Source organism: Jaculus jaculus, chromosome 5, assembly GCF_020740685.1.
Source record: "Jaculus jaculus isolate mJacJac1 chromosome 5, mJacJac1.mat.Y.cur, whole genome shotgun sequence".
NCBI classification, from domain to species: Eukaryota; Metazoa; Chordata; class Mammalia; order Rodentia; family Dipodidae; genus Jaculus; species Jaculus jaculus.
The window spans coordinates 169502367-169515587 of NC_059106.1; the positions used below are offsets into that span (position 1 = coordinate 169502367).

Genomic DNA, 13221 nt, shown 5'->3' on the forward strand with positions numbered 1-13221 from the left:
AGGATTGTGTGTATAAATGGAAGGAGATTATAGATGTACATGCACACAGAAATATGTAACTGACATGCAATTCCCTCCTAGTGACTAGTATGCAAATACTGGGAGGAAGACCAGCTTTCTCTCACTTAGGTATTTGTCACTTGTGTGGCATCCATTTTCCCCTTTGCCTCTTTGTAATTACTCTTTTTACTAAAAAAAAAAATGTTTTACTCCTTTGTTCTTATTTATTTGATAGAGAAAGAGGCAGATAGAGAAAATGGGAGCACCAGGGCCTCTAGCCTCTGCAAACCAACTCCAGATGCATGTGCCACTTTGTGCATCTGGCATTATGTGGGTCCTGGGGAAATGAACCTGGATCCTTTAGGCTTCTCAGGCATGTGCCTTAACTGCTGAGCTATCCTCCCACTCTTTGTAGTTACTCTTTGTGGGTTTTTTTTTTTTTTTTTAATTTTTCTAGGTAGGATCTCACGCTAGCTCAGGCTGACCTGGAATTCACTATGGAGTCTCAGGGTGGCCTCGAACTCACGGAGATCCTCCTACCTCTGCCTCCCGAGTGCTGGGATTAAAGGCGTGCGCCACCACGCCCGGCTATAGTTACTCTTAACTGAATAGTCCTCAATGAACAGCCAAGAGACTGACGTAGAAGGAGAAATAACCCGCCTCGTCTCAGAGGGCTTTTCAGAGCCGGGACAGCCCTGTGCAGCGGTAGATTTGACTGTGTTTATCTTCCTTTCACCTTGCTGCACATTCTGTGGGCATTGTTTAAGCAGCCCAAAAGGAGTGAAGTTGGGAGAGCTGAACAGTGAAGACCTGTTGTGCTCAAGCATCATTTAATAAGTCTGTGATTTGCCCTTGAAAGGATTCTTGGCCTGGGGCAGGCGAGGGATGCGAGTCGGGGAGCAGGAGCCGAGGCCGGGACGTGTGCTGAGTCAGCCTCCGGGTCTCGTTAAACCGGCCTCAGCTGAAGGCCCGGCCGGCTCTCCTCCTGGGCTGTGCTGCTTGGAGCCCCGCTGTCTAGGCTGGGTGCCTGCTAACGTGCTGTGGCAGCCTCCCGGGTGAACGCGGAGGGGGCCGTGTTCAGACGACATCGGAAGTGAGCCTTGAACTCGCCGTGTGGACTCCTCTGGCCGCCTTTGCTTTGGGTCGCATCTTGCCTGGTCTGATCACTGGGAGGTGGCAGCTGTACTCTTTTCTGGGCTGGAGTCCGTCTTTCAGAAACAGCTTCCAGAGTTTTGAATTTTTCTCGTTTGCTAGCAATTGTGCGGCAGAAATGAAAGCTCTTTATTTTATTGTATTTTGAACATGTTAAGTCTTCAGTCTTGGGCGGGTCTCAGCTTGACTCCCGACCCTCCCCGTTCACCCTAGTGTCGTCTGTGGTCTGCCCTGAGCCACGCGCCTGTGCCCCGTCTTGGAGGCATAAATCCGCACAGGCCCTGGCAGACGCCACAGACAGGATGTTGACTTGTGAGTGTCTTTGACTGACTGACCAGGAGGCCCCGTGGAGGCGCTATATGGCTCCAGGCAATCTCAATTTTAAGCCAAGGTTTCTAAGACTCAAGGTTTTAAATGGCTTGCTTAAGATTTCTGGAGCTGATTTACCTTTAAGGATCTGAAAATTGCTTTTTTTTCTTCCCCCTTCAGAAAGACCAAGCATGAATGATGTCCATTGGTTTCCCTGTTAACCCCTGACTGGCCCAAGGGTTCTACCTTTCTGAATATGCGTGTGCACTATGTGTGGTGCGTGCATGTGCGTGTGCACTATGTGTGGTGCGTGCATGTGTGTGTGCACTATGTGTGGTGCGTGCATGTGCGTGTGCACTATGTGTGGTGCGTGCATGTGTGTGTGCACATGCGCTTGCGGGTGAGGCCAGAGGGGGACACTCTTCTCTCACTCATCCGCTTGGGTAGGAGTCTCTTTGAAGCCGGAGTTGCAGTTTTCACAAGCCTTAGTGATTCCTTGCTCTCTGTTCCCCACAGGGCAAGGCTTATAGTCATGCTCAGCTTTTACAGGGGTGCTGTGAAACCGAACTCGGGTGATCTCGGACCCTTTGCAGACCCCCTGCTTGCTTGGCAAATGCCATTAGGTGCTCGGCCATGACTGCAGCCCTGTGGCCCATCTTTTACTTCTCATATTTGTCATTTCTTTTTTTAAAATTTGTTATTTTTATTTATTTGAGAGTGACAGAGAGAGGAAGAGGCAGAGAGAGAGAGAGAGAAAGAGAAAATGGGTGCACCAGGGCCTCCAACCACTGCAACTGAACTCCAGATGTGTGTGCCCCCTTGTGCATCTGGCTAACGTGGGTCCTGGGGAGCCGAGCCTCGAACCAGGATCCTTAGGCTTCACAGGCAAGTGCTTAACTGCTAAGCCATCTCTCCAGCCCTATTTGTCATTTCTAACAAACCAGCAGGACCCCTAGCCATAGTCTCAGTGTTAGCCCTGGACCTATATCCTCGTGACTGATGGCAGGACCTTAGACCAGAATGACTGCCAGTGTCCTGGGTTCCTGACCTCCGAGGGATTCAGTAGTCACCGTCCTGCCATTGACAGCTCCTCCAGGTCACTGGAATTTTTCTTCATTTACTGGTGACTGTTCAAGATACCAAATGTCCTTGACTGTCAGTATATTCAAGGAAGATGTCCCTTGCAGACTCATGGCCTCTGGAGGTGAGCTTACATCCATGCTCAGCAAAAGCCCTTCTATGCTCTTGGATGAATTTGAAATTGAGGAGTGAACTATAGTTTTGTGTACTTAAAAACTTAAATTTGGTGCCGGGTGTGGTGGCGCATGCCTTTAATCCCAGCACTTGGGAGGAAGAGGTAGGAGGATGGCCGTGAGTTTGAGGCCACCTTGAGACTACATAGTGAATTCCAGGTCAGCCTGAGCTACAGCAAGACCCTACCTCAAAAAAACAAAATCAAAGAAAAAAGCAAACAAAAACTTGGGCAGGGGAGATGGCTCACAGGTTAAAGGTGCTTGTTTGCAAGCCTATTGAGCCAAGTTTGATCCTTCTGAGCACCCATACTAAGCCAGATACATTGGATACATTCATCTGTAATCTCAACACACCTACAGCAAGGGGAAGAGAAACCAGGAGAATCCAGAAGCTCATATCAGCAGCTCCAAACCACTAAAGAGAGTTTGTCTCCAAAGGAGGCGGAAGGAGGGACATGCCTTGAAGTTGACCTTCGATTCCTCACACATGCTATGGCAGGCACATGCCCCCCACGCACATATACACACAAATAAAAGAAAAAACACTTAAACTATATTCTAGATAGGTAGGAATGGTTTTAAAAGACTGGGTAAGAAGAATGCATTTATTTTTATTTTTATTGATTGATTTGATTTGTTTTTGTTTTTCCAGGTAGAGTCTCACTGTAGCTCAGGCTGACCTGGAATTCACTATGTAGTCTCAGGGTGGCCTTGAACGCACGGTGATCCGGTGATCCTTCTACCTCTGCTTCCCAAGTGCTGGGATTAAAGGCGTGAGCCACCATGCCCAGCTGAATGCATTTTTTTTTTTAAATGCCACCAATGTTTTCAAAGGTCCTATGAATGAGTGATGATAGTCAACATGTTTTGTTTTTTTTCCCCACTACTGACTTTGGAAAGATTGGTGTGGAAATATAAGTGTAATTATCATGAAGAGTGAAATACTTTGAGAGGAGACAGAAGGACCCACCAGGAACGCAGGTGTCTGCCTTTGCATGAGATGCTCACGGAATGCTTGCAAAGCATGGAATAAAAGGCCTCTTTTGCTTCCAAGAAGATGGGAACATTGTAAAAATCCGAATTAAGTTGCATAAAATTGTCTTTGTCTTTTGAAAATCCAGATGTTTGCAGGCCAAAAAAAAATTTTTTTTTTAATTGGCAAAGCCGTGTATGTTTGTCAAACAATGGGCCCTGAGCCTCTCAAAGGCCTGTGTGGGGCCTGCGGTGGCGGAAGGTGAGGCAGGAATGCTACAGAAGCACTTGCTGTCCTCCGAGGTCTCAGTTCGCCGGAGTGAGCATAATTTAGGTGACTGGGCATCGGCCTGGCAGTCGCTGGAGCTGTGACTTAATGCCAGGGAAGACTAAATAGTTGGACATGGCTTTGGATTTTACTGTTGTACCAACAGCCAGAAGAAATAGAAGTTTATATATTTTTGAAGTGAGAAGGTGTTGTGTCGTTATTTTTCCTTGGGCACACATGCTGCTCTCAAGATATTTGCAGGCATGATCCGACAACTTTCAGCCCAAGCTGATTTGTTTGTGCTACTGTAAAAAGAAAAAAAAAAAAAACACTCAAAAGAAATTTTTTCCAGTTGTGGAATCAGTATTCCATTGTATTTTTTTTATTTCTAAGGTAGATGCCCACATAATTTGAAATGTTATGTAAGTATGTAAAGCAGTGAGCAGCAAACTGTTTCTTTAAGTGACATTCTATTGGAGCACAGCCACACTCCTCATTTGCATATTGCTTTTGATAGGCTGTTTTCTGGGCACCACAGCAGAGTCCTATAGTCAAAATGCTGTCCTTTGCCTGCATTTCCAGATGAGTTACTACCTAGTGCTCTGCAGAAAACATTTGCCATCACCTGACTTAAGTCATAAAGGTGGGCTGGAGAGAAGGCTTGGTGGTTAAGCGCTTGCCTGTGAAGCCTAAGGACCCCGGTTCGAGGCTCGGTTCCCCAGGTCCCACGTTAGCCAGATGCACAAGGGGGTGCACGCGTCTGGAGTTTGTTCGCAGAGGCTGGAAGCCCTGGCGCGCCCATTCTCTCTCTCCTTCTATCTGTCTTTCTCTCTGTGTCTGTCGCTCTCAAATAAATAAATAAAAATTATTTAAAAAAAAAATCATAAAGGCTTCTTATTAGAAACCATTTTTGGAAGGTGCTGCAAGGCCAGGTAGACCTCTTCAAGTAACCTGTATTTTCTTTTTAATTGAGACAGAGTCTTCCTACGTAGCTAGCCGAATGCTTACTATGTAGACAAGGCTTTCCTTGAAGTCAAAGCAGTCATTTTAGTTCAGCCTCTCGAGTTCTAGGTTCACAGGTATATGCCTTCTTGCTCACCCAGCTTAAACAACCTGCCTTGCATATGAGATAAGATGGCCACATTCAGGGTGTCGTGGCTGCAGAGCATCTTCCATATGAGATGAGATGGCCACATTCAGGGTGTCATGGCTGTAGACCATCTTCCATATGAGATGAGATGGGTCACATTCAGGCGTCATGGCTGTAACCCTCCTTCCATATGAGATGACATGGACACATTCAGGGTACCATGGCTGTAGACTGTCTTCCATATGAGATGAGGTGGCCACATTCAGGTGTCATGGCTGTAGACCGTCTTCCATATGAGATGAGGTGGCCACATTCAGGTGTCATGGCTGTAGACCGTCTTCCATATGAGATGAGGTGGCCACATTCAGGGTGTCATGGCTGTAACCTGTCTTCCATATGAGATGAGGTGGCCACATTCAGGTGTCATGGCTGTAGACCGTCTTCCATATGAGATGAGGTGGCCACATTCAGGTGTCATGGCTGTAACCTGTCTTCCATATGAGATGAGGTGGCCACATTCAGGTGTCATGGCTGTAGACCGTCTTCCATATGAGATGAGGTGGCCACATTCAGGGTGTCATGGCTGTAACCTGTCTTCCATATGAGATGAGATGGACACATTCAGGTGTCATGGCTGTAGACCGTCTTCCATATGAGATGAGGTGGCCACATTCAGGTGTCATGGCTGTAACCGGTCTTCCATATGAGATGAGATGGACACATTCAGGGTATCATGGCTGTAGACTGTCTTCCATATGAGATGAGATGGACACATTCAGGGTATCATGGCTGTAGACCGTCTTCCATATGAGATGAGATGGACACATTCAGGGTATCATGGCTGTAGACCGTCTTCCATATGAGATGAGATGGACACATTCAGGGTATCATGACTGTAGATCATCTTCCATATTAGAACCAGCGGGGAAGGAAGCTGTTTAAAAAGAACAGAAGTCCCTTCCCCCACACACACTTTGGAAGAATCACTCGAATTAGGCCAATCCAGCTGATGGCTTCATATCTTCCTAACTTTAGCTTTCGAGTGTGTGACAGATGCCTTTGAGCATTTGAAGGGCCGTCATGTGAAAGAGGCATTAGATTCTAAGGCTGTGGAGAGGGCCTAAAACCACATTAGGATTAATGGATGTAAGCTACTATGAGAATGCATTTCAGCTTAAGAATCACTCCAGTTTAGATCTGCCTGAGCCTGGAATGGGCTTCGTGGTAATGAGCCCCCTGTCGTGAGAAATGTTCCAATGAAGCCTAGAGGACTACTTGGTGCTTGGAATGCAATCAGTGGATGAAAGATGGCTGTGCAGAAAAACCTCTGAGGCCCCACTCCAACCTTGAAACTCTCACCACTTTCCTGGTTCAGGTTCTCTGTTTTCAAGGTCAGATTTTTAACCACAACTTAATTTATGACGAGTCCCTGGCGGCATTCTGGACGACTTTCTGAAAATACAGTATTGGTCAGACGGGAGCAGCGCATCGAGGCAGGAGTTTCTCTGGTGGCCAGGACTGGCAATGGACAGGCTGTCTTGGGGACAGTCCCTCTCTGGCCATTCTGTGAAGACAGTGGCAGCATGAAGGGCCTTGTTCTTACTAGATTTAAAGTGTCATGGACACGCCGTCTCTCTTCATGAGCTGGCGCCCTCTTTACTTTCTGTTCGGGCTCTCAGAAGGGAGGGCCTGCCAGGGGCCAACCACACATGGAGAAGTCAGAACAGGGTTTCTGTATCGTACTCACTCTTCCAGCTCGTGGACTGGGGCCTGACTCCCACGTGCACATGTGCTTCTCTGTGCTGATCTGCTGCTGTGTCATTGAAGCCCATAGGTGATACACAAGCAAGCAAGTGTGACTGTGCTTTAGTTAAACTTCACTGATAAAAATAAGCCCTGGGGGCTGGAGAGATGGCTCAGTGGTTAAGGCGCCTGCCTGCGAAGACTAAGGACCCCGGTTCGATTCTCCAGGTCCCACGTAAGCCAGATGCACATGGTGGCACATGCGTCTGGAGTTCATTTGCAGTGGCTGGAGGTCCTGGACTGCTCATTCTCTCTCTCTCTCTAATAAATAAATAAAAACAAACCTTTAAAAGAAATAAGCTCTGGGCTGAACTTGGCCCCTTGGCCGTAATTGGCTGGCCCCACAGAAAGACTTTAAATATTGCAACTAGCTAGAAAATATCAGTGCCAATTTCTTCTTGTTTTTGAGAAAAGGTGAAATGACAAGTCCAGAACGACAACAGGGTTGAGCCACAGTTCCAAGGCAGAATGTTTTTACCTTGGTGCCCATTGTGGTGATACTGCGATCTCAGCTATACAGTCAGGTTATGGCTTTTGCTTCCTTGCTTCAGATGGTCTGTGTCCAGCGATGGGTGATGAGAGCTCGCAGGTGGCATTTTAAATTTTATCCCTGTGGCTTGTGCTTTTTCTATTTATTTATTTATGTTGAGGTAGGTTCTCACAGTAGCTTAGGCTGACCTGGAATTCACTATGTAGTCTCAGGCTGGCCTCAAACTCACAATAATCCTCCTACCTTTGCCTACCGAGTGCTTGGATTAATGGTGTGCGCCACCATGCCCGGCTTTCTCTTTTTTTAATATTGAATTTATTTATTTTTCTGAAAGTGAGCAAGAGAGAGAGAAAGGAAGATAGAAAGAGGAAAATGGGTATGCCAGGGCCTCTGACCATTGTAAATGAACTCCAGATGCATGTGCCACCTTATGCATCTGGCTTACATGGGTACTGGGGAATTGAACCTGAGTCCTTAGGTTTCACAGGCAGGCACCCTAACTGCTAAGCCATCTCTCCAGCCCTTGTGCTTTCTCATAATGGACCCCATACACAGGAAAACTTAGTATATGTTGTATCAATTCTTACGGGCAAGTGCCGCCCCAGAGTTGTGAGAAAGAAATGGGCTCCGGCAGCTACGTCATAGGATTTGATCACTTCAGCTGGGAGTGCCAGGAGATTTGAGACAGATGTTTTCAGACATGCCGCATGCCTAAAACATTTCCAGGGGTCGGGCTGCAAATAGTGACCTAATAAGTGGAGAAACAGGGAAAGTATGCGAGCTGAGGACACAAGAGGTTATTCAGCACTAGGTGCGGGGGCCAACCTCTGGGCATTACATCTGCCTGTCGGGTTGGCCCTTTAATCTGCCGTGCCCTCGGTGGCGCTTTGTCTGCCCGTGAATAAAGTGCAGCATTGTGGTTAGTAATCCCGCTCCAGTGACTCGACTTCAAATGTGCTCTTGGAGTGCATCCCAGAGTTCTGTTTGCTAAGCTTCCTACTCCTGATTCAGAGACACTACTGGGTAGAAAGCAGCGAGCACCGAAGGCTTCCCTCCTCCCGAAACCTGTCGGGCTGTGGGCTCTCTCTTTTCCCACTCTTGGTCCATTTTTTCTTCTTTTCTTTTTCCTTTTTTTTTTTTTTTTTTTTTTTTAATAAGAAAAAAACAAACCAACTTTCCGGGGCAAGTTCATGGATACTAAGCTGATGTGTTTGTTGTTTTTCTCCCTGCCCCCACTCCTAGTGAGTAACCACACTGGCCGCATCAAGGTGGTTTTTACTCCGAGCATCTGTAAAGTGACCTGCACCAAGGGCAGCTGTCGGAACAGCTGTGAGAAGGGGAACACCACCACTCTCATTAGTGAGAACGGCCATGCTGCTGACACCCTGACAGCCACGAACTTCCGAGTGGGTGAGTTCCTCCGTGCTCCCTCACTGTCCTCCCCAGGGGGTCTCTGAGATGGACAGCGCGTGGACACCCTCCCATCCCCACGGGGCTCTGCTGGAACGGGGTTCTCTCTCTCAGTGCACGTGGGCTCCTCTCCTAAGGTCTTTGAAATTGCTGTTGGAATGGTTTTTAACCTGATTTCTGGTTTCTTGGAAAAAGGACAGCTTGAATGGTTTCCCCGTGTTGGTCAGTAACCCCCTCCCCCCCCCGCCCAGGCTGTGTAGTGATGGAGAGGTTTGGGGTGGAGCGGAAGCCAGTCTCTGCTCGAGACCCTCACGGTGCACACGGTTGAAATTTATCAGCCCACTGGCAAACGGGGATTTGCATTAGATTGGATTTGGGTACTTTGGAAGACGGTAATGAGGTCTGAAATTTCATTAACTAAATAATGAGGCTCCTAAAAAAAAAAAAAATCTTTAAACCTGTCAAAATCTTTACTTTGGCTTAGGAAGGAATGCAGTCGTGCGTCTTTTGCCACATTTCTGTTCTATATCACAAGACTGACAGATACGGATTTGGGGACGACCAGCTAGTGGATTGCTGTCAGCCCACAAAAACTTTAAATATAACTAGTAGTTACTGGCTACAAAAAAAGAGAGGCTTTTGCTTCTTTTTAAAATTGTGCCTCTTTTTTGCATTTTTGTAAATGGAGAAAGTAATGTGGTCGCTGAAAGCTGTCACAGTGTCATGCTGTCATGGAATACAGCATTTTTGTCACTGAAAAAAAAGTCTTTTATTATTTTTTGACCAATTATGGCTTGCCATGTGTACTCAAATAATCCAGACACCCACAGTACTTTATGAGTTACTCACAAGAATAACCCAAATGTCAGACAGATAATAACACTGGCTCGATCTGGTCTTTTTATGGAATATTGCTGTTTAGTCTTGGGAGTGTGTGTGTCTGGGGTGGGCACAGGAAAGGGGATGCTATTTCAAACTGATTTCCATCAAGATGAAATACAAGGGCAGTTGAAGTCCTTCTGAGCTCTTTGGTTAGTCTGCAGCTTAATGGAAACTCCTAATCTTTACGAGGTCAGAGTGGTATTCCTGATCGTCTGTGCTCAGAAAAAGACCACGCGCCCAGATGTATGATTGAAAAAGGGTAACTTTCCTGGCTAGGACGGGGTACCTCGGGCATATTGAAGGAGAATGTAGCCATTAGGTAGGTGCCAAGTGGCTCAGTATGCTTGCCGGGGAAGTGAGCCAAGGCCAGTGGGAGCATGTTGCACTGATAATCTGGGAAACCAGACTCTTGACTTGCTGATGCCTCTAAGAAGATAATCCACAAGGCGTGCCACTGGAGAGAAAATAAATGGGACGATAAAATTCAGTACCCCTCTAAAAATCTTGTGACTTTTTTTTTAATCCGTAGTAAATAGTTTTATTTTCTAGCTTTTTTTGTTGTCATTGTCTGTAGACAAAGAGGTCAAGGGAGAAAGTGATTGCTAGGAGGAGATGCTGGCCTTTAGTGACCCCCCTTTCCTCCCCTTGGTCACCGTCCTCACCACGTCCTCTTCTGTAGGGGTAGAAGTGTCTATTCCTCTCGCATTTCTGGCAAATCTTTACAGGAGCAACAACAAAGAAATTGAAGGGGCAGTAATTGATTGGCTCACAGTGTGTTCATTTTGAAACTAAATATTTGAAGGCTTTGAGAACCAGAGGAAGTCTGCTTGTTAAAACACACCACACACTTTTCTTCCTGGCATTTGACCAGATACTTCAGAGCAGAATGCACACAGCTTATTCAAAATACAGTGTGGAGTCCAATTATCCACAGAAGCTTCCAGAATCCAACCTCAGCCCACTAGGAAGATGGGCATTGTAGCTGAGTTTTAAAAGGCTTAATCAGAATTTTTTTTAATGAGGAAAAATTTATAATGGGTAGTTCACAGTGGAAATCATGGTAAATATTTCAGTTGTGTTTAAAGCTATTTCCCTCTTCTGTTTATATTTTAGCTCAAATATTAGATGGTTTGAGGGACCAATTTTATGATTTTTCTTTATTGAAAAATGATAGTTTTTAAAATTCACAGATTATGATCCTTGAAAAATACAGGCAAACAAAAATTCACGTGCATACTTCTATTGCTGTCGTACTTGACTAGCTTACTGTTATTTATAAAGAGTGGTTTTTAAATTTATTTTTCTCTCCTATGTTTGCTTACAATATAGCATTTCTCTTGACAAATAAGATGTGTGTGTGGAAAGCAGTACAGTCCAGGGAAAAGTTTCATAATTAACAGTATTATTATATTATCATCTGTGAGCAACTATCTGATATTGGTCTCTGATATTTTAGGGTAGCAGAGCAGGTGGGCTGGAAAACTTTTTTGAGAAAGGCCACCAAGAATGCAGTTTAGACTTCATGGGCCATGGGCCAATAGCGTATCTTGGAGCCATTCCTGCCTGTGGCTATGTGAGAATGGATGCATCCAGAGACCGACTGCAGCAGAGCAGGTTCCAAGTCCCCAGGACAGCCTGTGCACAAAGTTTGTCCTGAGTTCTAGTTTCTGCTCCAAGAAGTCAAAATGATCCAAGGGAAAGCATGTGGACGTGACAGTAGTAAAGGCACCTTAATGCATGTTGAAAATCAGAACAATAAATATACTTTTGAACATTTGAACCATGACTTACATTTCTCTGCAGGAACAGAACAGATCTTAGTGTCACTCAGTGAAAGAAAGAGGGACAGAAGGGCTTTGGTACCGTGGGTCACTTAGCTAAGACGGGAGCTCATCTCCTTATGTCCTCTGTCTTCTTACCTCCCTGGAATTAGGCTGCAGTGTATCAGGGGGATGCAGGGAAGAATGTCATGGAGTTGGGACTTGTGGGAAGGCTGGAGAGAGAGAGAGAGAGACAGACAGGAAAGTGTTCCTGGGCTTGACTCTGGACCTCATCACAGCCAAGCTGGGTCTCTGCCTTCTCAGGGTCGAGGTCCCTTCATCTGTCCCAGACATGCAGACAGTGGTACTCTGGTAGGCTCATGAGATGGACCCCTTCTCTGTTCATGCTGTGGTGGCCCTCTGTGCTGGGGTGACAGGGCTGGGCTGGGAGATGTGAGAGGAGCAGGCACATGTCTGTCTTTACTGAGTATCCAGTGGGAGAAATAGGAAGCAGTGTTTCCATTTGATGACACTATAAAAGTAACAACCTTGGGTTTGGGATATGGGTTAGTGTCACAGGGCTGGCCTAGCGTGACCAAGGCCCTGGCTCTAGTTCTAATTCCCAGTACCAGTCAATCAATCAAGAAGAAAAAAAGGAAAGAAAGAAGAGCGAGCCCTCTGAGGAAGGAATATTTAGGGACGAATGCTTCTAGAATGAACACATCTTTTTGAATGGTGACACCAATAGAGGCTAACAGAATACTTACTTAAGACATGTTTTCTCCAAAGCAGATTTCTAATTATAATGCCTTTATTTTCTTTTGCCGCAATCCAAGCTGTGCGGCCCTCTTTCTTCTACCTTTTTCTCTTTAAAAGTGAAAACTCAGCCACAGTTGGGGGGAGCACCAGGTTCACTGTTGCTCTTTAAAGGGGATCTTAACATTATCTATAATAAGGGCATCATGAAAATGACTGTTGGGGAGTTTTAAGTTGGTTGTGAGTCAAGTTCCTCAGACAAAGAACAACAAAAGAATCCTTGGTGATACAAGTAGAGTATTTCAGGAGGCGGTGGGCGCATGCTTATGGGTGTGAGAGTGTGGGTGCATTGTGCCACTTGTGTGTGTGTGTGTACAGGCCAGAGGACAACTTTAGAGCCAGCCTATCTGAGCCTTTTCACTTCTCCAGAGGCGGGTTTCTTGCCGTGGACTCTCCTTCTGGTGGTGTTTGCTGCATCTGGGAACATCTCCCGCCTCTGCTTGCTTTCCCATCCTGCTGTGAGCTTTAGGGTCAGCATGTCAGGATTACAAAAGCCCACCTTGATTTATGGTGCTGGGGTCTGAGGATTGAACTCAGGTACTCCAACTTGAGTGGTGAGAGCTTTGAGCACTGAGCCACGTTCCCTGCCCTGACCTCACTTTTTTGAGGAGACCTTGGAAAGGTGTCGTGACTGCTACATGACACGGCCTTCTCTGAGAAGTTAGGAGGGACTCACGTTCTATGAGTACCAACTAAATGATTGTAGGAAAGTATTTGATGATTGGAAAACTGTGTTCGCACATGTTATTTCATGTGAGGACTGGGGTTTTCAGACAGGATGAAAGGCAGCTCAAAGGAACTGCTCTTGCTCCAGCTGTTCAGTAGCGCCTCCTGTGACCATAGACTTAAGTGGGTATGTGTAAAACACCTTACTAGATTGTACAAGATAAACAAATTGTAAAGCTGCCTGTGAAGAGCTTAGGCTTTGAGAAGATGAAGAACACAGATGACCCTAAATCAAGGCAGAAAACTCCCAGCAGGAGCTAAGGGGGATCTCGCTCCTGCCAGGGGAGGAC

At 46.2% G+C, this 13221-nt stretch overlaps 1 protein-coding gene across 8 annotated transcripts in view; it reads left to right on the forward strand.

Moving 5' to 3' along the window:
• Positions 1–13221, forward strand: part of Ltbp1 (latent transforming growth factor beta binding protein 1) — a 423409-nt gene that overhangs the window by 169469 nt on the left and 240719 nt on the right. For 5 of the 8 annotated variants that reach the window (XM_045150784.1, XM_045150787.1, XM_045150789.1 and 2 more), the window contains exon 5: positions 8580–8747. The exons of 1 other annotated variant lie outside the window; for it this stretch is intronic. In XM_045150784.1, coding sequence (XP_045006719.1) covers positions 8580–8747 — 168 coding nt within the window. Of the gene's footprint in view, positions 1–8490; positions 8748–13221 lie in introns of those variants that run through there. 2 more of the 8 variants (XM_045150792.1, XM_045150791.1) reach the window with 2 other exon arrangements.